Raw genomic sequence first — 24,296 nt, 5'->3', positions numbered from 1 at the left:
TCTCCCTAGCTTTGTTTAGGATTAAATGAGGTAGCGCTTATAAGATACAGAGAAAACAGAAGGCACTCCATAAACACTATTTATCCTAACAACCAAGGCAGCCTGGAGCAACAAAGATGAGAAGGAAAATGTCAGAAAAAGCCAGCCTTTGGGTTGAAGAGGCGTGGGGAGTTGTCAGAAGGGCAAAATGAACCCTGGAGGTGTGGTTGGAAGGGGAGCAGCTTGGCGGGCTGAGGCAGATTGTATTTTAGCTGTCATCTCGTTGACTGCCTCCTGATGTCATGAGCCCCGGCGTGTCCCGCTGCGTGAGGGTGTGCCTGCTCGCGGGGGCGGGGGGCTGGGGGGCGTGAGTGTGGGGTGGGGGCGAGCTGGGGGCGGGTGGTATCCCAGCTGCGCCCCCTCATCTCCAGCGTCATCAGCACATTTCCACGCAAGTTACGGTCCCTGTCTCTGCATTTGGAGGGTGAAAGTTAAAAAAGTAAATGGGAGAAAATGTTTATAAATTCATCTGATTGTCAATCTGAAAATGGTTCCATTCTTAAAGCCATTTGGGAGCTTTTCTTTCTCTAAGCTGTGACTTCACAAAATGCAGCCAGAAATGGTGATTTAAGGAATCTACTCAACCGCACTAACACTGTTTTATGAGTACCTTTCTTCACAGTCTAAAAGTTGATGTCTAAAACACCATCCCTAATGCTTAAACTAGAAAATATAAATTGAGGATGGTTTTTCATTATCAACATTTAAATAAAAATTTCACGGCAGACTCAGGAGTGAGGTGGAAGTGTTGTGCAAAGAGGTGACAGGTGATCAAAGTAGAGAGACCCACTCAGAGAAAAAAGAGCCCAGGTCATTCCTGGGGAGGGTGGCCTGCTTCTGAGGCAGAAGTCATGGCCTTGGGGAATTTACCAGGTCCAAGGGCTGTGCCTCAGCCCACAGGCTCTGTCACTGCATTTTGTCCACAGATCAAGGGCAAGTCCAGGGGCAGACCCATCCTCCCCAAGCTCCCAAGACTGAGATGAAAGCAGAAGCTGGATTAGTTAATTTCTGGCGCGAAATCACCGTGGCAAAGGTCCAGAATCCCCCATTGGCATAGCGAGCTCATTCTCCCCTTGTAGCAGGCAGCCGTAAAACCGAGTCAAGTCAGAGGAATCGAATGTCTAATGGGGAGGGAGAGAGCATCTGAGTCAGCCCTGCCACCGGGGCCCAAGGGCACCAAGTCCCCAAGCCAAGGCTCCTCTTCCTTTGGGAGGACACTGCCCACATCTGCATCTGTGAGAGTTCTGTTCCCGTTGCCACCAAACCCCATTTTAAGGGGCACATCCTTTTTCTCTGAGGCGAAGACAAAGCTTTCTCTCCTCCACAGAGCTGTACAGTCATATGTTTTCCAAAGATTGAAAATGATGAATCCAAGTTAATAAATGAGATATTCAGGATGGCAAGGAAATTGAGGCACGTGCATATTCCTTGAAGTGTCTCCTACATGCAAAGGAAAAGAAAGCAAGTGGTGATGTTACGACGTGTGTGGGTGGGAGAGGAAGGTGGTCCCTGGACTGCTCTGACTACCTTAGGTTAGTTAAATTGTTGAGAATAAGGAAGCAAGCAGTAAGTGTCTAAGTGGTGGTGGTGGGTCAATATGATTCACTGTCTTCTCTGGGTCTGGCTCCCGGTCCCCATTCTCCTGCTTCCACCCACATCCCTGGGATCCATCCACCCAGTGGCATCAGTGATCACATGGGCGCTGGTGACCCTTACCTCTCTATCCCCTTCCCTTTTCTGCTGAGCTTGGGGCTCTACTTCAAGTCCATCTTCGCCTTCAAGTCCCATAGGCAGCCTAAGTGCACCACATCCAACGTGGTGAACTGGTCACCAAGCATCGGTGGGCACCTACTGTGCCCACGAGTGGCTCCGTCAATCCCATCATCCAAACATAAATGTGCGAATGAGTCACAATCCCACCTTCCCCCTCTGCCCTCAAATCTAACCTGTTACCACATCCAGTAGATTATTTCTTCTTCCCATTCATCACACTGGTCTCCTCCTCTCCTTCCCATCCCAACTATTATTGCCTCGGTTCAGACCTTCAGCCACATCTTTCTCCTGGGCTGTTGCAGTTGCCTCCTAGCTTGTGTCACTGTCTCTCCTCGTATCTCCTCCAAGCCATACTCCACGCTGCTGCTGCAGGGATCTTTCTGCAGCTCGCATGTAATTGCGATGCGACCCTCAAAGCTTTGTGTCACCTGCAAGATAAAGTCCAAACTCTTCACTGAGGCAGGTGAAGCTCACCTGGACCTGGACGCTGTCCATCTCTCCAGCCTCCTCTTTTACTTCACTTCTCTAACCTCTTCACTCAGTACACGTTTATCACATACCTACTTTGTGCCAGGTACCGTGTAGGTGCTGGAGACACAACAGTAAAAATAACTATCATCCTGTACCTTACAATCTATCTACACCAAGCACGTGTTGTTCCAGCTTAATGCCTTCACTCACTCACTTCTCTCTGCTGCTCCCCTGAGACCGCACATCTACTGGCAGGAACACTAATCCTTCAAGCCTTAGCTTAGGGCCCCTTCCTTAATGGAGACACCCCAGAACTCTCCTTCCTCTGTGCCCCAACTGCCTTGTATACACAGGTCTTTCCTGTGCTCAAAGTATTCCGAGGCAGGCCCCGCCTGCCACATCTGACCTGTGTGACCTTGGGCAAGTACTGGGCCGCAGTTTCCTCATCTGTGAAATGAAGACAATGATGATATTGCAGGAAAGGCAAAACTTTATCTCTCTTCATCTTAGGTTTTCAGTTGGGACTCTTCAACAGAAAGATTAACAGGAGTAAAGCAGTTTACTAATGCGTGCAGCACACATCCTTTGGGAGAAACCTGAATAAAAAGTAACTCAAAGCGTGGCTTAGAATTTCAGCTTACCTAGCATCTTCAACAAAGAACAATAAAGCTGGAGAGAAACAACAGGACAAAGGAAAGAAGCTGCAGGCTTCCAAGGGTGGCAAACTGTGGGAAGGTAAATAAATGGGAGGGAACTAATGGAGTGAGATTTGTTTGCAGATTCCTCTGGGGCTACCTCTGGTTTGATAAGAATCTGTCTCTAGAAAAGGAGAATTTATACTGTGCCTTTAGACAGAAAAATGGGAACTTTTTCTGAGTTTGTTGCTTCTTAATTGCCTTTAGCTCAAGATAATTTTTATATCAAAGAGGCATATTTTGGGGTGACATATTCTGGTTTCTTTCAATATCAACTTCATAATGTTGTTTTAAACATAGTCTGGCCCATTGTGCGCCCAATAAATATTAGCTGCTGTGATAACGATAATGATGATGGCAACAAGGGAGAGAAAAATGGTGCAGCCACTTTGGAAAACAGTTTGATGGTTTCTCACAGAGTTAAACATACAGTCATCCCCTGACCTAGCAGTTCCACTCCTAGGTATATACCCAAGAGAAGTGAAAACACATATCCACACAGAAACTTGTGCACACAGAAATTTGTACACAAGTGTTTACAGCAGAATTATTTGTAATAGCCCAAACCCAGAAACAACCCAAACGTCCATTGGCAGGCGAATGGATATACAAATTGTGTATATAATACAAAGGAATATTATTCAGCCATGAGAAGGAAGTTCTGATACATGTTACAGCTTGGATGAATCTCCGAAACATTATCTGTCAGATGCCTAAGGGATGAGTTGGGGCTTGTAGAAAACAGCCTTCTAACAGCCTGATCCAAAGTGGTTCTGTTAACAGAGACCTGAATTACTAGGATTTGGGTGGAAAAGGGGGGAAGTGGTCCCAAACAACAGGTAGTGTGAGAAGAGGATCAAGCAAATACCAGGGAAGATGGTGGGTAGGTGGGACGGGGAGATTCTTGTCAGCACTGGTAAGAGGGTGGCAAGGAAGGAGGAGGTGGGCAAGGTGCTATGGCCACCACAAGGAGGGTGTGTGACCCACACTCTGGGGACAGCCCTGAAACCAGGGTAGTGAATGAACAGTGAGACTTGGAGCAAAGGGATTTGGGAGGATTTTATGGCTATGATTTAGAAGTCTGGAGAGAAATAAGGCAGCTGTGAGGAAAGACTTCAACTGTGGGGAATGCACAAGAGAGTGTGCCAGGTGAGGCTGACATAGTCTGCGGGATTCAGTAGAGTCTGCACCTAACAGCAGGGGGAGCGCCACCAGCCCAGGTTGAGATGGTGGACTCTATGGTGTCCTGTAGGACAGAGACGAGGCTGTGAGAGGGGACCACAGACCCCCTTACTCAGCATGTATCTCCTAGTTCTCTAATTCCTAGAGTTCACTGGACATTATCTCCCTTGGGTTCCTGCAGCCTTTAGTACCTGCCTCAGTTTTACCTTGTTCTTCTTCCTTAGTAGGTTGAGAGCATCTTAAGGGCAGATGTCTTGGTTGCCACACAGTTCAGGCAGGAGGCACTCACTCTCTGCTCATTTGGTAGAATAGCATCTCATTATTTAGGGAATAAGCCTGCCTTCCAGATACCCTCAGAGAATGAAAATGCCTTCCCAATTGATGGTTACAGACGGCATTCCTAACTTGTTGTCTGGTGGGGACAGGAAGTAGAACTCATAACCATCCTCCAGAAGAGGAGTGAATAAGTCCCTAGGAGAGGTCAAAGGTCATCTCTTTTTCCTTTCCTTTCAGCGTCAGCATTTTTGCCTGCGGGGGTGCATTTTGGTTGGAAAGTTGGAAGGGCTCTTCTTGGATAATGGTATGTTTGAGCTGGGAAGGGGTGGAAGGACGTGAAGAGACTTGGTATGTGATGAAGGAGAAAAGAGCAAGGAAGAGCTTGGTTTATTGGACTTTACGATGCAAACAGGCTGGGCCACAGGCATTGGTGGCAGTGAGGCTGTGATCAGGAAACCTTCACTTGGCTGGGTCTCTGCTGCTCCTGGGGGGCCCTGGGCCATGTGACTGCGTTTCGGGGCTGTGCTTAGTGGACTGGTTGCAATAGTCAGTGTTACAGATGCACTGCAGCTTCACTTCTGGGTTCTATGTTCCTGGGGGATTGGTGAGGGGTGAGCAGGATACCATCTGCTCTTCAAGCCTGTGTTACTTGCCTGATAGGGCTTTTCATACAAAGTTTTCAGCTTTCAGCATTAAGTCTGCTTCTGACTATTTACCCTCACACTAAGGCCAGGAAGGTATTCAGAAGCAGCCTGGCCTCGTTGAACATAATCCCAGATTGATAGTCTTAAACTGCTGTCTTCACTGTGTCTCTCCACTGTAAACGTCTCCCATGGTCTGCATTGTTGCTACCCGGAGCATGGTTTGAGGACCAGCAGCACCTGTATCACCTGGGAGCTTGTTAAACATGCAGAATCTCAGGTTCCATCCCAGACCTGCTGAATCAGAATCTGCATTTTAACAAGCTCCCTGGGTGCTTTGCATGCACATTGAAGTTGGAGGAGGTCTGGTTGACATAGACTGAGATAAGCACAACTTCTTAGCTGACCCCATATTACTCATTGCCCCTCCAAATAAATATTCACTCCAGGATATCTTGATCTAAATCAGCTTGGTGCCCTTAAAAGCTCTCTCTTAACATGTGTGCTTCTGGCTTTTAGTTTCAGACTTCGTTCTTATTTTTGTGTACAGAAATTTGTCCAGTACTTATTCTTCCATAACTGATTTCTCCTAAGATGCTGCCTTTATTTCCCCATTATTCCATGTCCCACAATCAACCCCATGTCTTCCCCACTTCCACCTCAAGCCTAAAATTCCAGAATGCTACACCATATGAGAGCCCACTGTCCCTTTCTTTGCCTGGGCATGAGTTGCACAGCCTTCAGAACGTACCATGTTTTTTCATTCACACTTCTGTATCTTTGCTCAGCTGGGGTCACCTATGGAAGTCCTTTTACCCCTTGGCTCATGCTTTCAAGGTCTAGCTGTAGCCACATGACTTGCTTGAAGCCCTTCCTAGAGACATCAAAAGTATCAAGGCCACACTGCTCCCTCCTTTTCTCCAGACTCAGATAATTTGTCTATACCTACGATTTGGGCAGTAAATCCTATGGACTTTGCATTGAGGTGGCAACTGGTTTATACATTTACTAAGAAAGAAGACAATAGTTTTCTTTTTTACCTTAAATTTTGAAATAATTTTAGATATAAAAATTGTCAAAATAATAAGAGGAGAGCTCCCATATACCCTTCACTCGGCTTCCACTAATGCTAACATTTTCCATGACCACGTACAGTGATCAAAACCAGGAAATTAACTTTCTTACAATACTATTAATGAAACTGCAGAACTTATTGAAAGAGATTTCTCCAGTTTTCCTACTAATGTTCTTTCCCTGTTCCAGGATCCCATCCAAGATCCCACCTTGATTTAGTTGTCATTGTCTCCTTAGTCTCCTCCAACCTGGGAATAAGTCTTCTGTCTTTCCTTGTTCTTCCCATTCTTGACACTTTTGAATTTTGCTGGTCAGCTATTTTGTAGAATGTCCTTCAATTTGAGTTTGATGCTTTCTCAAGGCTAGTTTGAGGTTTTGCATTTTTGGCAAAAATTACACAAGGGTGATTTTGTGCCCTTCCCAGTGCATCATTATATCAGGGGACATGATATCAGTATGTCTTATTACTGATGATCTTAGCCTGCACCACCTGCTTAAGGTGGTTTCTGCCAAGTTTCTCTACTGTAAAGTTACTATTTTCCTCTTTGTAATTAATAGCTATCTTGGGAGAGATATTTTGAAATTATGCAAATATCCTTTTCTCCTCAAATATATGCCCACTATTTTTAACATCCATTAGTGGATCTGCCAATAAAACATATCACTGTGGCATCCACTGTGTATATATATTCATAAACGCTCAGTTGTGTAAGACAAGTAAGCCCCTATTTAAATCACTGCAGTAGGGTTTTCTATTAATTGGACCTTCTTTGAATTGTCTTTCTAATGGGGTCCATCATAACAGGGTTTTAATCTTCTAGATGGCACAATCAAATAAATAAAACAGTCCTTCATCCATCCATCCATCCAATATTCCATTTTTTTTTTGTAAAAAAGTTGATTGCCCATCTTCATATTTCTCCCAGTTATGCCCTAACTGGTGTCCCCTACTCCCTACTGTTTTGTTTGAATTATTATGTGAAATGTTTTGTGCTGTTTTGGCCAAATGAGTAAGCCAAGGTAGGAACATTATTTTTTTTTGAGTAGATGGTTGTCAAAATCAATCTGAAAAAAGAGGTGCCAAATTGTTTTGCTGGAATGTACCATCATAGAAAATGCCTCTGTCATGGACATCTGTTGTTTGTGCCTGCTGCGTGTCCCTCTTCCCTTCCTTAGGTCACAGCACACAACTTTCCTTTGCAGAATCTGCCCTTCCATGTTCTTAGTCCATGTGGTTTAGTGGAGCTGGCCCACCTGATGGCACCGTTGGTGGGAACATTCCCTAGGCCGGGACAGAATTAGCCATCCCTCTGGCCATAGTAATTGACTGAGAAATTGGCGTCTGACTCTAGCTGGCCAGTCAGAATCTCCTCCAAGATCTTTGGTGGCATTAATCACTGGGTATTTAAGAGAGTAGGATCAAAGCCTACAGCTTTCACTGGACATCTTTGCCACCATGTGGGGATAAACAGACTGAGAATAAGGCCAACACAGTGGAAGACAGTGAAGTGGGTGAGAGTGAGAGGGGCCTGTTCCTCATGATGTCAATTGATCACCTGGATCTAGCTTTTCCTGAAGCGATCCACCTCAGGACTTTGCAGTTACACGAGCCAATCAGTGCCCTTTCATTGTTTAAGACAGCTTGAGTTGAGTTTCTGTTGCTTGTAACTCAAAGTCCTGACAAATAAACATTCTTTTTCAGCATCTGCTACTTGTGAGGGCACATGCTTGGGGACTTCAGGATTCAAAGATGAGTCAGATGTGGCCCCTGCACTCAAGGGGCCCTCAACCTAGCACAGAACATAAGATCAGTGCACAAATATCCACAAGTGAAGGGACCCATGCGGTCAGCCTGATCCACCCATGAAGAGCTTGGCTGTAGGACCACAGTGAAGTGAGTGATGAATACCAGCTGGGGGGAATTTGGAACACTGAAGAGAAGAGGGACATTATTCCTGGCAGAGGGAAAGGCTTGGGCAAGGGTCCAATCATGGAAAGTGTAAACAGCTCAATGTGTATTTTGAGGTTCTATGGGGTCATCCATAGTGACTGAAGGGTAAAGTTTAGGCTAAAAAGGAAGATTTGGGGGACAAAAAAAAAAAAAACAACTAGAGAAAATATTTGTTGGAAACAAGTTGAGGAGGCTCTGATTGGCAGTCTGAGGGGTCTGACTGGCAGCAGGAAGGTAGAGCTGGATTTTGAGTAGAGAAGTGAGGTGAGGAAGATGAACTTGGCAACAGCGAGCAGAGCTGGAGGGGCAGGGGACCAGGGAGGGGCCAGTGCAACCGGCCGGCTGCACCTCAGTGCAGAGCTGGGAAGGACCAGACAGAAGAAGAAGGCTGGAGGTGGGTGGAATCCCAGCTTCTGAGAACATTCTGCCGAGAGGCTTTGGCCATATTTGCTCAAGAATCTTCCTCGTCGCATCATTTGAAAGCCACACTTTTTATTTCATGCTAAACGTTGTCAGAGGGAGCAGTGGCAGATTCCTTCTGAACGTGAGCCAGCTGGCCTGGCACGCACACGTTTAATGGCATTCCAGACCTCGGGGCCTGGCAGACGCCCTCGGAACCCTGCCCCGGCTCTGGCTCCTGCCTCAACCGGAGTTAGGACGTCAGGACCAGCGTCCCTCTTCTCATGTGGTGACTTTCTGAGCAGAAAAGGTCCATCATGAGACTCCGATCCGCCCCCACATGAGCCGTGGACAGCTTGGCCTTCTTAGAGAGGCTGCTGCTTTGGCCTCAGACTCAGTGCCACCCTGTTCGCACCTTCACTCCTCTCGCTCTCCCGGCCTCCTCACCGCCTAGTATTGAGCAAGCCCCATCTGCACCGCCATCGCTAACCCCCAAGCGATGGGGGATGATGGTCCAAGTCACCATCATCACTCGTGTGGACTCCTGCCTCGACCTGGCTGGCCTCCTCGCTTCCATGGTCTGTAACTTGACGAAGCAGCTAGAACAGTCCCTTATCATCACAAGCCAGATCCTGTCGCCCCTCTTCTTAAAACCTTCTGATGGCTTTCTGCCTGAGTCAGAAGAAAATCCTAAATCCCTATGACAGCCCCAGGGACTCTACGTGATTTGACCCTTGGTTATCTCTTCAACTGTATTTCCTACCACTCCCCCTTCCCTTTGAGCCTTTCTGCCCGCTCCTCTGCCTGCCTCTGCTGACTGCTCTCTTTTTCTTCGTGACCCATAGTGTGCCTCATCATGACAGAAGCTTGTATCTGTCAGAATAGGCTAAGGCATGCTGCAGTAACAAATAGCCTCCACATTTCAGTGGCTCAGATAACACAGGGCTACTTCTCATTCGCCAGGCCATGTCTGCTGCAGGTTGGCGGAGTGGCCCTGTTCATCAGAGTCACTCCAAGTTGACTGAGCAGCCACCTTCTTGAACGTTTCTGGTGGCCATCCTATAGAAAAAGAAAGAGATTCTTGAGAGTCTCACAGTGGCAATTAAATGTTGGCTCAGGAGAAGCCCAAGTCACCTCTGCTCATGCTCTCTGGTCAGTCACTGGCCTCAGTCAAGCACAAGAGAGCCCAGCTGTGTAATCTCACCACATTGCCAGGGATGGAAGGGATCTGTCTATATCTGGTGAACAACACAAATGAAGGCCACAAGAGCTGATTTTTCTGTGTGCATAGCATGGATTAGAACCCCTTGGAGTGTCTTCCAGCTCAGCAGTGGTGAACTATGGCAGGGTTGGCCAGCTGGGTGGAGAGTGAGGACAGGGGAGGAGGGTTGGTTACTTCTGTTCAAGCTCTGGGAGAAATGAGAACACGGCTGAATTTGGCTGCTCACTGGACCAGTAATGCATGTAAGAAAACGTGACGGTTATTTCTCAGGTCCTCCAGGCCAAGGGTGCCTGTATACCAGTGGTGGGGTGGAAAGATCCCCTTGCCCAGAAATAACTTACTACCGGTGTCTGCAGTTCTTCCATTAGAGGTCCATTCCTTTGGTTCTAAAATAGCATTTCCCAAGTTGTGTCCAGCAAAACACCTACATTAGATGTCAACAGATGCTCCTTGGTCAAATAAGATTGTGAGATGCTGAGTTAAACAACCTTAAACGTGTTTTTCCTCTGCAGGTCTTCTCAGGGCCTTGTTTGATATGTAACGTGTACTGTTTTCTTCCTGAGATGGAATCAGACTATGCAGCATTTCTCCCATTTTTTAAATCAAGGAACTCTTGCCTCCATGGATGCTTCCCTAGTGTTCACCTAGACAGTTTGGGAAATGCTAGTCTGGGAGCCTTTTCAGTCCTATGGAGTCCCCTGGGAAAAGTAGACATCCCCAGGAGAGGCTTTCTGTGGGAGAAGGAAAGCAGTGTGGACAAGGTTTTGAGAGGATGGGACTCCAGAGGGGCCTGGGGGTGGGGGACAGAGGGTCTGAAGGGGAGAGGTCAGGCGCGAAGATTATAAGTGATCCTGTCTCCAGGGATGGATGTGGAGCTGGAGCCCACACCTCTCACCACCCCCAGCCTCTCTGCTCCCTTCCCTCTCCTGCCCAATGATGCTCACCCGTCCTGCTCTCCAAAGCTCCGGCCTTGCCCCATCTCCACCTTCTCCAGCCACCAACAAACCAGGCCGCCTCTAGTCTTGATGGCTTAGCACTCAAGTCCCTGCTGCCCGAAATGCCCTCTCCTCCTCAACTCCAGTCGGGGAAATTCCTATACTCTGGTTTCTCTTCAGATTGTATAAATCTTTCGCCTTTTAACTCTAGTCTGGGAAATTCCTTCTCTCCTTTAATAGTCTGTCAGGCAGCCACCTCCAAGAAGCCATCCCTGATACCTTTCCTCACCCCACAGCCTCAGCTGGGTTTATTGTCCCTCCAAGCTCCCATAACACACGGCGACTCTTCATCACTGCCCTCGTCACTTTGTATTTTAATACTCTTATTTCTGTCCCTCTAATCTGGGAGCCCCTCAAGGGCTTTATCTTTATATCCTTATATCCTCCTCTGGTAGGAGATAGATACTCAATAATTAATTGAATGAATGAGGCCCAGGCACGTACAGGAAGTGTGTTAAAATCCCCTACATGTCCCACTTGAAAGAATTTCCCCAGTTAAAAGAATCTATTCTACATGTTTGAAAACCTCATCTTGTGTGTCATGCCCACCTGTGCTGGTTCTCTGACCCCCTGGGGCCTGAAGTCTTCTCTCTTCCTTTCTCTCCATCCATCCTTCTGTCTACCTGTTCTTCCCTCCGTCATCATCCCCTCAACTACATCTGATCCAGGTCACCTGATTCATGTCCTTTTTCAAGAAGAGTGAATGAGTCTTGGACTGTTAATGGCTATTCTTAGGTTTATGTTTTCCTAAGCAGGAAGTAAATGCAAATATCTTAAGAAGACAATCTAACTTGAAAGGTGAGAAGAAGTTGTTTTTTTTTTTTTAGTTCAAGGTCGGCTTTAATGATTGAACGAGAAAGGGAAAACTAGAAAAAACCTGCAGGTGGAGAACCTGGACAGGTTTTTGTTGGCAGCCCAGCCAGGGCTGAGTCACAACTTTTGTGGGTCGGAGACCCTTTTGCCTTTGTGGGCCCCTTCTCCATAAAAAATGTTAACAATTACCAATGACTGCACTGGTATATAAAGGTGAATATAACCCAGGCTGCTTTGTTATTCCATATTCGTTATTGTTACATTCACTTTTTCTTCTAATTTTACAAATACTAAAATTTAAACAGTTTTTGGATCTCTAAACATCTCGTGGCCCCTAGGCACGGTGTCTGCTGTGCCCTGTGTGATGAGGAAGTCAGCTCCGAGCCCACCACCCTGCTTGCTACACCCCGAACACACACTGCCCTTCCATCCTTTTGCGTCACACTTTTCTTCCACCCAGAAAGCCTGTCCCTCATCCCGCCCCCGCCCTTTGCCCCGTCGTCTACCTGACAGATTCCTGCTCTCACGCCAGTGCCAGCTTGAACATCGCTTTCTTTTGCCAGATTTAGCAAATTAAAATACAGGATGCCCCGCTGAACTTCAGATAAACAATGAGTAATCATTTTAGTAGGGTTAAGTCCCAAATAGCACATGCCCCAAATATTGCATGAGACATAATTATACTAAGAAATTATGCATGTTTATCTGAAATTCAAGTTATCCGGGAACCCTACTCTGTAATTTTCCCTGACTCATTTTTTTTTTCTCAGGCTTTCTTTCCACCTGCTGCTTGTGGAGGCGTTCTGGCACTTTCCACACACCCATCACTGCACATCCTCTACCCCGTCTGCACTCCCATCGTCATTATCCTCACCTGCCACGGGGCCGGGACGTGGCAGTGTATTAGTTGTCACATATGAGTAAGTGGGTGCTTTCCTCTTATTTCCCCAACTCTCTATTTATTTTCAGGGATGACTTGGCAGGATCTGGTTTTGATTTCATTCAGGATGTTGTGTGGGGAGATAAGAGTCAAGTTAAATACTGTGTGGGATTGCCGTAACACCCTTTTAACAAAGATGTGTCCCAAGAAGGCACTTGGGGCTCAGACACTTCACAACCTGATGGAAAAAAGCCCGAGGCCCGTGGTGGGCACTTATGGCCCCTCCCTGCCACCGTGCTCCGAGAAGGTAGAGGGTGCGAGGGCTCAGGCTCCCTCCTCCCCGTGATGCTGGGGTCAGGTAGCAAATCAGCTGTGGCCCAAGACGGTCCCTGTGTGTGAAGGGGAGGGGGCTTTCTGTTTTTGAGACTTAGGTTCAGGGAATTCTGATTTTCCATCTTAACTTTGGGAGTGGATTGATTCTTTTAAAAGTTCTTTTAAACTGTTACTTTGGCATCTGACACACAGGAGAAAACCGGCCTGAGATGATGGTGGGTACAGCCCCACAAGACCGTCGGAGCCTGGTGTCCGGGCTCCTGGTCCCGTGCTCTCACACCACCCTCAGCAGCAAGGACTCACAGTCAGACGCCCAAAGGGAGAAACATTCCTCTGAGGACCACTGTGAGGGGGCACCCATCCCCCCAAAACTATGGACCAGCCAAAGCACTGGTGGTTGCTAACAGCTTGAACTTGCTGAGCATTTGCGGTAAGCGTGGTGAGGGTTCCTTTTCTTATTGCTGCTAAGAACTTCCCAGCTTTCAATGCTCCCTTTCTCGATTGAATGAAATTTCCAAAGTTGACCACTTGTTAATCACGCTGAACAAGAAACCCACAATGCCCAAATGTCCATAACGTGTGTGTGTGTGTGTTTGTGCACGTGGGGAGCTGCCCGGTAGTTTCTGGCTCTTTATTAATCTCTAGTCCCCCGCTCTGCTCATCCCGATGCTTACAGGAGCAGGCAACATGGCCCAAGGTAGTTTCAAGGGACGGGCAACAGGTGTTATGAGAAAGAAAACAAAATCATGGGCAGTTTCATGGTCCCATCCATCTGGGGAAGTCTGCATGCTCTGCCCCTCCTGGACGGTCACAAGGTTCATTAGTTTAGTAAAGCCTCTGATAAGTTCTACACTTCTCTTTTTAACTTCAAAAAGACGTTGTTTAACTCAATGTTTTCCAAACGTGTTTGACCAGAGAACTACCCCATTTTTTACGAGTATCTCACCTGGTTCGTCATCCTGAGAACACGCTTTGGGGAGACGGTAAAAGGAGTGGAGGTAAGCAAGAGTTCGCATTCCTCTCCGAGCTTTGGACCAGAATTTGGCTTAGAGAAAGTGAGCTGGCCTCAGCACTGCCCTGGCAGAAGGACTCCAAGTGCCCACAGTGGGTACCAGCCACCCTACCCGGGGGATGGTGAGCGTCGGGAAGGGGAGGGCATTTCCTGTACTTCCCTGACTGCGGTCGGCTGGAAAGCCTAGGCTGGTGGCCACTTAGAAGAGTCTTAAGAGCGTCAGAGTTTCATTTTGGGTTTGAAACGCTGCACAAGGCCTCCTTTTAATAGTCACAATGCCGCCTGTGACACAGCACGGGGTGTGTGTCACCTGAGGAGGAAGCATGCTCTCTCCCCCCAGTCCAGGGCCGTGGCATTTCCTCTCTTCAGTGTGTGTTTCTTGCCAGCAACAACTAAGCCCAAGGCCACCATTTGCACAATTCCAGGGATTCTGCTACTTTGCTGTGGAGAACCCACGTGAACGGCGTCACCCAGGGTTGTGCAAAGCAGTGGTGCCGTCCAAGTGCTTGCCTGCCACAGGGTTTTGCCAGGACAATCCTATCTATTTCGTAAGTCCCGCCTCAATGTCACCTCTAGTTAGAGCTGGCCCCTGCTATTTACTATTATGATATCCTGTTTGTATTCTTTACAAATGGTGACTCATTTATCAACACCTGAATTCCTACATATTTTTACTTTTTTGAATATCGTCTGTCTCCCCCTCAAATAAAATATCAACTCCACAGGGTTGAGCAGAGTTTTGTTTGTTTGTTTGTTTTGGCCACTGTTGGATCCTTGGGGCCTTGGACAGTGCCTGGCATAGTGTCACTCGCCCCAAGTATTTGTTGAATGAATAAATGAAGAACAGCTTTGCAAGTTCTTCCCCAGTTGGGTGGTGATTGGTTGTGGAGAGTTGATGGACAAGGCCACTGACCAACCAGTGGGCTGAGTGGTAGTGAAGGGCACGGCCTTCCAGCCTGGGCCAGTCATGGTCCGGGCAGGTGAGGAAGCACAGAAGTACAGAGAGCAATAGAAATGAGTTTTTATTTGTAAAAAGTTACAAAATAATATTGTACAAAAATAAAGTCTGTAGAGAACTTTGGTTGTATAACACAAACGACCGAGACAGATCAGAGAAGTCAAAACTTCCAAAGAAGTGCACTCCTTACTGGATCAGATGGTAATCACAATGATAGAGAAAAATCACAAACTTTACCCTTTTGTGGATTTGGTGGAGCGATTTGCTTCAGTTAAAACCTGCTTATGGTGTGTAGGTGATGCTGGGAACAAGCTGTCAGCACCCGTTGAATCCCACTGCCCCTGTGGGCAGAGGCTCTCCACGGGGAGCTGGGGCTGAGGCTGACCCCTGGGGACACCAGCCACCAGATCAGCCGGGACTCTCTGAATCGGACAGATGATCCTGGGGCTGCATCAGAGTGTGCTTCGTGAATGACTGGTCTGCTGGGTCCGTCCCTATTTTGAGCAGGCTGCTCCTCAGCAAGGTCCCTGCTTGGGCCCCAAGAAAGGACAAGAGGGAGGCCCTTTTCCTCTATTTCCGAGTCGTGCAAGGGGAGCAGAAAGGACAGAGGGGGCAGAACGATGGACAGCTCGGGTCTTTTGGGGCAGGGGGGGAAGGGAACTTCTGGTAACTGCTGCTGCTTGGTTACTTTGTAAAATTAACATGATTATTGGAGGGAGGCCAGTAGGCTATTTAACGGCTAAATCTGTCATAGTTTGGGGCTAATAGCCACTACGGTAGTGATAGATGATCTCGCTGATAAAAATCCCTTTTATGAGATGTGTAACAAGCTCTACAGTAGGGCTCAGTGCGTTGAGCGTCGGTCAGCTGCCAGACAAATCCACGATCTGGGGCGCTTAGGTGGTTGCTCTTACCCTCCACCTGCACCCCGTCAAGGGCTTTCAGCATCCAGGTGGCAGGGCGTGTGTGCTGAGGCTGGCCCAGGCCCATCCTGCTTGTCTACCCTTCCGGGGCACCTTCTCCCGAGGGAGGGGCAGCAACTGGTGGCTTTTTTGGCAACTGGCTGACCCCACTTCCGGAAGGCCTGGAGCACTCCTTGGCTGCACTGGGGCCCAGCACGTTTCTCAGGAAGGTGGTGGATGGAAGGATAGAGGAAGAGTCTCCACAGTCAGGGCAGAACCCTGGCTACCTGACAGGATTGTTACTTTGAGGTCTGCATTGAATCCAGGACTACCTACTAAGGCGACTTTAACCTTTGATATATATGGTTATGCATATGACAAACAGATACACGTGGAGGGGAGTGAGAGCTTAAATACAACAGGGAATGGAGCACACGGCCTGTCTGCTGGGAGACAGGACCGTGAAGAAATGAAGCCGAGTGCCCCGGTCTCTGGGTACTGCTCCCAAAAAGGGGGCCGGTCAGAAATGTTCCTTCTGACACGTTTCTTCTCTAAAATATGAAAACAGGTAAGACGCTGAGATCTGGGGGAATCACATGAGAGCTCTTCTTAAAAAAGGTAAAGTAAGTGATTTTTTGCCTAGCGGAAAAACTTTTTAATACTTTGAAAAGCATGGACCCTTGTTCCCAATTAAAATTTCCTTTGTCACCTTCTTTTGCATTTTGCGAGCACATATACTTTGGCACCTTTGAAAAGAAACTTTAATAAATAAGGGAAAAAAGAGAAACTCATTAGTGAACGGTAATAAATAACAATAACTTAAATCTCAATAAATATTTTCTCTATACTTCTGTATCTGAAACAGATGCATTGCATCGAGTAGCTTCTCTGGTCACTGGTGACCACGCATAACGGAGCTGGGGTGTATGTAACATCTGTCTCTCTGTAAACCGAGAGCCCGGCGGCCTCCCCGCCCCGGTGCAGCTGGGGGCCTTCCCCGAATGCTCTCCTGCAAGAATGCTGCCGAAAACCACAACTGGTTTCCTGTTTCCAAGGACAGAAAGGAAATACCTTCAGGTTTGGTTTTAGTCATGAGGACAGCCTTTTTGGTTCCTAGCCAACCTCTTCCCACCTCACACACCATGTTTGAAATCAATCACCCACTGTTCCCCAAAACGCTGGCTGGAGTAAACCTCAGGCCTGAACCTTCAAAAGCAAAGGTTACCACCTCTCGTGTGTGTCTTTGCTTTTTTTTTTCCTCCTTGCCGGTGTATGTCTCCACTGAGTGACAGAAAAATAAACCTTTCTTGCTTTCAGCAGTAAAACGTAATGACAAGGAATGACACCAGGAGGACCATTTCCCTGGTGTCTCCAGACATGTGAAAACAAACCACAGGAGATACACTGGTTTGGTTTCAAGTGCATCCGCAACTGTACCCGTGACCGGCGACGGTGGACCGTATCGGATGAAACGATGGCAACACCCAAGCAGGGACACCGGCCCTGAGCTTCTGGTGACGCTGGCCGCCATCTGGGAGAATGCAGACAGCTGTTTTCTCTCTCTCCCGTCCAGTTTTCTGTAGCTGGATCTCCCTCTACCAGGCTCCCACAACGGCTGCCTGCCTCCTCCTCCTCGCCTCCTTGGTCCTTATCTTCCACTCCGGGCAAACATCTTCTGGGAACCTTGGTCCCTTTCTTTGCACTTTGTGGCAGGAATGCAATACACAGCGGTCTCTGGAGCGGGAGTCAGATACATCCACAGCGTTTAGCGGAATGCTTTCTCAGAATATGGTAAACCAGATTATCATCTAAAAAGGACAGGTCGTCATCGAAGGCGAGGGGTCTGCAACACGCCTGCCCGACTTTGTCACTCGCCAGCCTTCTATTTTTGGACAAGTTTTTTAATATTTTGTCATACATTGTCTCGGCTGCATCGCATGAGCCGCTGCAGTACCTGAAAATGAGTTCCTCCTTGGTTTCGTAGCCCAAACCCAAGTCGGTGACATTCAGATGCACGGCAGTTAAGACGCACCCCCGATTTCGGCCCCTCTGGCCCCGCCGGCCTTTCCCTCGGGAACCCTCCGGGCTGGCGGCTGCAGCCTGCCGGTGCCGCTCTCTGCGAGGAAGCACGGCCATTTGTTTCTCTGGTGACCTTTTCAGTCTTCTAATGGTGGCTTGTATAAAATCCATGACATCATCAAACTGATCAGGATAATCCTCTGGCATATTTGCTGTGCAACAAGAAAACAGAAACGGTCACATGAGACGACAGCAACGACCATTCCGAGGAGTCTCCAAGATCACAGTCTCTCCTGAAGGCGGCCGAGCTTGGCCTCACGGTGAAGCCACCAGCTCAGGGCCCACTGTCACCCCCTCCACCCCGACCCTGAGGACACAGGCCAAAAGGTACCCTCCAAGACTCCGCGGAAGGAAGTGCATTCACTCGGAAGAGGAGACTGACACGGGGGGGTGACACGCTTCCTTGCTGAAAACAAATCCTTAGAAGTGGAATTGCCATTTGAATAACATCTGACATTTTGTTAACGCGTCTGTATTGAGGGTGCTGATGCTGATGGAGGCCCCTTCTCGTTCTAATAATGTAACCTACAGCTGTGGTTCTCAGATGTGAGTGCGGATGGGACTACGCTGGGATGCTCAGGGAGATGCAGAGTCCTAGCCCGACCCTTAAGGGAAGCGTGGGGAGGGGCCGAGGAATCTGTATTTTTAACGAGCCCTGGAGAAATTCTGATGGGGGTGGTCCATGGAGCATACGTTGAGAAACCCTGTCTTAGAGGGTGAAAAAAGGATTAACCTTGGATTGGGCTTGGAAGACACTGCTACTTTCACCTGGAATACCGAGGAGTGCTCTTCCCTGAAATCCACCCCGACTTAACACCTCTGCTCAGCTGAGTGGGACGAGAACCATTTTGATAGATCACATGAAAAGCTCTTGAGCTCAGCTATATTTTAAAGCTTCCTTAAAAAACATTAAGCCTACTTTTCACTAACACAGAGACTAATTTACCACTTCTTTGGATTAGCATGACTTTAAAAATATATGGTCATACTGTAAGATGACATTTTTAAAAAAAATTTTCATATATTTTATTTAACCTTATATTTCTTTTTTTCTTTGAGTATTTACAGTTAATGTATTGTCTTTCTTTTTTTTTTTTTTTTTAACATCTTCATTGGAGTACCATTGCTCCACAATGGTGTGTCAGCTTCTGCTCTACAACAAAGTAAATCAGTTATACATATACATATGTCCCCGTATCTCTTCCCTCTTGTGTCTCCCTCCCTCCCACCCTCCCTATCCCTCCACCCTAGGTGGTCACAAAGCACAGAGCTGATCTCCCTGTGCTATGTGGCTGCTTCCCACTAGCTATCTATTTTACGTTTGGTAGTGTATATATGTCCATGCCACCCTCTCACTTTGTCCCAGCTTACCCTTCCCCCTCCCCGTATCCTCAAGTCCATTCTCTAGTAGGTCTGCATCTTTATTCCCGTCTTGCCCCTAGGTTCTTCATGACCACTTTTTTTTTTTTTTTTAGATTCCATATATATGTGTTAGCATACGGTATTTGTTTTTCTCTTTCTGACTTACTTCACTCCGTATGACAGACTCTAGGTCCATCCACCTCACTACAAATAACTCAATTTCGTTTCTTTTTATGGCTGAGTAATATTCCATTGTATATATGTGCCACATCTTCTTTATCCATCCATCTGTTGATGGACACTTGGAGATTCCTTAAAAAACTAAAAATAGAACTACCATACGACCCAGCAATCCCACTACTGGGCATATACCCTGAGAAAACCATAATTCAAAAAGAGTCATGTACCAAAATGTTCACTGCAGCTCTATTTACAATAGCCAGGACATGGAAGATGACATTTAAATGTGTCATAGCAGTACATGGACTGAGACGCTGTTTGTGGGTAGACGGTGGGAGGGGGGTGTCCAGCCTCTGCTGCAGGCTGTCACACGACTCCCACTGGCTTTGGTTGCAAAGAGGACAAGAGATGTGCATTTTAGGGAGATCATGTGGAGGAATGATTGACGTGATGCTTCTACGATGTTTGAGACCTTTGGGCAAAAGCATGAATTTGCAGTCTCTTGGTATTTTCTGCTGTGTTTCAAGCATTTGCTTTGGCTGATCAAGTAAGAGAAGAGTAACTTTGAACAACTGAATACATTTTTAAAAGAGGAAAGCAATTCAAACGCCCATTTATTAGGTACTAAACCTTTTATGCTCCCCATCCCATTTTCAGGTAATTTAGTATGTTTAGGGTTATATGCGGCTTAGGACAATATGCCACAAAAGAGTTGTTAGCAAGAGGGAATTTTTTTTGCCAAGCCCATGTTAAAGCAGAGAAGGATTACACTGTGCCTAACCCACGTCAAATTGTTTTGTTATGAACAAATTGTTAAAACAGATATCAGGTATCCTGTTGTGTAAAACATAATCCAGCTAAGGCAACTTAACCATATCTATTTCTGTTTCTCTCTCTCTCATCTGTGTGTGTGTGTGTGTATGCAAAACATATGACATATAGTAATGAAAAGAGTGGGGATGGTGTGGAATTTCCAGATCACCTTCTTGCCCTAAATCTAGAATCTAAAGTTTGGCACTGGATCATTCTGTGCACAGAATTCTCGAAGCTGCTTCCACTGGTCTGTGCCCCATCACCTCTTGCCCCCGAGCCCCTGCATTCCAGCCTTACCCTCCTTCAGTCTGTTTTCCACCTGGCAGCCAGAGCAACACTCTTAAAACTGTTAATGCAGCTCATGTCCCTCCTCTGCTCCAAGCCCTCCAATGCCTCCCCATTTCCCTTGGCATAAAAGCCAAAGTCCACACTGGCCCAAGGCCCCCCCTGACCTGGCCACCCACTCTGTCCCAGCCTTTGTTACCACTGACCTCATATGCAACTTCCTTCTTCCTTACTGCCTCCCCCTCCAGCTTCTCTGGCCTCCTCACTGTTCCTCAAACACAAGGTTTCTCAACCTCAGCACTACTGACATTTTGGGCTGGAACATTCTTTGTTGTGGGAGCATTTGAGGATGTTTAGTTGCATCCCTGGCCTCTACCCAGGAGATGTCAGTAGTATCCCCCAGCCCCATCCCAGCAGTGACGAACTAAAGTGTCTCCAGATATTGCCAAACGTCCCCTGGGGGCAAGATCATCGTGGTTGAGACCCACACAGATCAGAACACAAACAGGGACTCAGGGCCTTTGTGCTGGCTATTCCCTCTCTGCCTGAAACACCATTCCTGCAGAGTACCCCGTGGCTCACGCTCACATCCCCTTCAAGTCTTTGCTCAAATGTCACCACCACCAAGCCCCGCCTTGACCTCCCTGTTTCAAATGCAATCCCTCCCGAGCCCGAATCCAGACCCTCCCGCCCTCTTCCCTCCCCAGCATAATACTCACTACCTTCCAACACACTGTGTAACTAACTTTCCTTATGTTGACTGCTTGTTGTCTGTCTTCTCTGAGCGAATGTCACCTCCACGAGGCAGGGACCTTTGCTTGGCTTGCTTGCCAGTGGATCCCAGGTGCCTACAATAGGATCTGGTCCCTGGAGGCCCACAATGATTTCTGAACGAGTTAGGTCACTTTATGAGGGGAGAAAGAGAGAGTCCTTAATTTATCCAGGGGACACTTGGGCTTCAGCTGAGAACCGCACCATGATGAAATGAAAGGCTCCAAAATAAACAGCCTCCGTCACGCGGGCAGCTGCGTGCGCCGATCAGCACGGTCATCTCCCTCCTGAGGGCGAATAAGCAGCGAATAACCAAGCTCACTGCCTTGCCAGCTTCCGGCAGCTTTAAAGTGTCAGCTCTCAAAGCCCACTTCATCCTGAGGATTCAGAAAGGTTCTGGCTCCATGGGAGTAACGTTTTCTCAAGAAGGACTGGAAGAGTGGGAGAGTACTGGAATCTGAATTTGTCATTTCCTCTGAACCGCTTCTACTCGACTCCCTTAGGAAGTTTCCATCCTTCCTCCCTTCCTCCCTCCCCACCTTCCTTCGTCCTTTCCTTCCTTCCTCCCTCCCTCCCTTCCTTTCCTTCTCTGTTCTTAAAAAAAAAAAATGTTGAATGGATAAAGAAGATGTGGCACATATATACAATGGAATATTACTCAGCCATGAAAAGAAACGAAATTGAGTTATTTGTAGTGAGGTGGATGGACATAGAGTCTGTCATACGGAGTGAAGTAAGTCAGAAAGAGAAAAACAAATACCATATGCTAACATACATATATATATGGAATCTAAAAAAAAAAAAAGATGGTTCTGAAGAACCTACGGGCAGGACAGGAATAAAGACGCAGACATAGAGAATGGACTTGAGGACACGGGGAGGGGGAAAGGGTAAGCTGGGACGAAGTGAGAGAGTAGCATGGACATATATACACTACCAAATGTAAAATAGATAGCTAGTGGGAAGCAGCCACATAGCACAGGGAGATCAGCTCCGTGCTTTGTGACCACCTAGAGGGGTGGGATAGGGAGGGTGGGAGGGAGACGCAAGAGGGAGGAGATATGGGGATATATGTATATGTATAACTGATTCACTTTGTTATAAAGCAGAACTAACATACCATTGTAAAGCAATTATACTCCAATAAAGATGTTAAAAAAATAAATTGTTTTTTTTTTGGCCACACCACACGGCTTGCAGGATTCTTAGTTCCCAGACCAGGGATTGAACCCAGGCCACAGCAGTGAAAGTGCCACTGGACCGCCAGGAAATTCCCTGAAATTTTTTTTAAAGCACTCTGCGTTAAAGACATGAACTACTTATTTCGGAAAATGAGTTGCTTATGCTATTTGTGACTTTTTTTTCCAATAATAAGCTATAAAAGAGGAAATTAGGTGTGCTCAGTTTCAAAAACCCATGCTTGAATAGAAGTCTCAACTTCTAAACCTGGTATCTTAGGGGTGATTAGTCAAAATACAGAAAAAAAAAAGTCTTCAAATTTCTAAAAGACTCTTTGTTTTACAAAAGGATCCACATGATGGAGTCCCTGGCTCTTTTCAAGAACTCCTGAATAGATCATTAACTTAAGAACCTGGGAACATGGAAGTTAAAACTGATTGAGAATCAACTGAGGATTAATCAGAAATGAGGATGAAATATTACTAAAATTTTAACATAAACGAATGGGAAAACATTTGACTTACAAAAGTTCAACTTACACTGGTTTATAGAGACTCATTAATTTATATAACATGATAAATTACATAATTTTATATTACTAGGGTTATAATGATGATTTGAATCAGCATTTATAATGTTCTTATTTATTGCCTGACACTTTCAAAGTTCTGGAAAAATGTTGTCCCTCCTTTTTAAGACATTTTGACCACATGACTCTGTCCACTGGCTTTGCTTGCCAGATAAAATACAGAATACCTAGTTAAATTTGAATTTCAGATAACTAGCAAATAAATTTTTAGTATAAGCAGTCCTCAATAATGTTTGGGACATACTTATCCTTTATTATGAGAACGTTTAGTTCCTTTTTCTTTATTTTAATTTCTGCTTGGCCTTTTTGGGGTGATGCGTGTAGCAGTGTGAATGCACCAACCACTTATGCTTTTGGGTGAGGTGGTGAATGGATCATTAAGCCTGAATTAAAAGGCTTCCAGGCACCTGGGAAGCAGTCAATCTGTGTTTGATGTGTTAAACTATACACTGTAGGGGCTTCCCTGGTGGCGCAGTGGTTAAGAATCCGCCTGCCAGTGCAGGGGACACAGGTTCGAGCCCTGGTCCCAGAAGATCCCACATGCCGCGGAGCAACTAAGCCCGTGCGCCACAACTACTGAGCCTGCGCTCTAGAGCCCGCGAGCCACAACTACTGAGCCTGCATGCTACAACTACTGAAGCCCGTGCGCCTAGAGCCCGTGCTCCGCAACAAAGAGAAGGCACCGCAATGAGAAGCCTGCGCACCGCAACGAAGAGTAGCCCCCGCTCGCCGTACTAGAGAAAGCCCCCGCGCAGCAACGAAGACCCAATGCCGCCAAAAATAAAAAGAAAGTGTAGCTAATGAGAACTGCTTTTGATGGGACATCTCCCTCATGCCTTGTCATTAAGGTGGAAATGTTTATTTAAGCCTCAGGTTCAGGACATAGGTGATTCTTATTGAACTGAAGGGATTCCCCCCTGCCCCCTTTCTTCTCCTTCTTGAACGGTAGAGGAAAAAATAAATATTTATGCTGAAAGTTTTACATGGATATGAATTTTGGAAACTAGAAAAGGGCAACATTATATTTTCCAAACCATAGAGCAAATTGGCCTGTCTCTTCCAACTGAATTCCTAATCCCAGGCCTTTTGCTGCTGACTGAGTTCATTTCTAAACAGACCTCAAGTTATCAACACTAGGCATTTGGCGGGGGCATTGTGAGCCATGCCCCCACTGAGCCAATCTTTAGGGTCTCTGCAGAGGCCTCACACCTGGCTCAGGCAAGTAAACTCCCTGGGGGACCAAGAAGCCCCCAGCCGCCTCCATGTTCCTGGAATTCACTGAGCCAGGGGCAGCAAAGGGGTTGGGTTTGGATTAGTTCCCCAAATTAAGACTTAATGGCGTATCACTTTCTTTATCCTATAAAGGGCTTGGCAGCATGTCAGCTACACAAATGGCCCTCATTAGTATGAGCTTTGATAGTA

The 24,296-nt window shown here is 46.9% G+C and overlaps 1 protein-coding gene and 1 long non-coding RNA gene across 7 annotated transcripts in view; one reads left to right on the top strand and one right to left on the bottom strand.

The window, feature by feature from the left end:
* LOC309656913 overlaps positions 1 to 24,296 on the top strand; it is a 542,283-nt gene that overhangs the window by 324,060 nt on the left and 193,927 nt on the right. The gene's annotated exons all lie outside the window — the stretch shown is intronic.
* GDNF (glial cell derived neurotrophic factor) overlaps positions 684 to 24,296 on the bottom strand; it is a 43,992-nt gene continuing 20,379 nt past the window's right edge. For 4 of the 6 annotated variants that reach the window (XM_082453832.1, XM_082453833.1, XM_082453836.1 and 1 more), the window contains one exon: positions 684 to 17,847. In XM_082453832.1, the coding sequence (XP_082309958.1) occupies positions 17,363 to 17,847 (485 nt within the window). In that variant the 3' untranslated portion in view covers positions 684 to 17,362. Of the gene's footprint in view, positions 18,684 to 19,503; positions 19,523 to 24,296 lie in introns of those variants that run through there. The other 2 variants (XR_014261512.1, XM_082453834.1) reach the window with 2 other exon arrangements.

This window comes from Balaenoptera physalus, assembly GCF_965194825.1.
Source record: "Balaenoptera physalus genome assembly, chromosome: 3".
In the NCBI taxonomy this organism is placed as follows: domain Eukaryota; kingdom Metazoa; phylum Chordata; class Mammalia; order Artiodactyla; family Balaenopteridae; genus Balaenoptera; species Balaenoptera physalus.
Note: the sequence above shows the minus strand (reverse complement) of the source record. Positions and strands in the feature narration are given on the sequence as shown.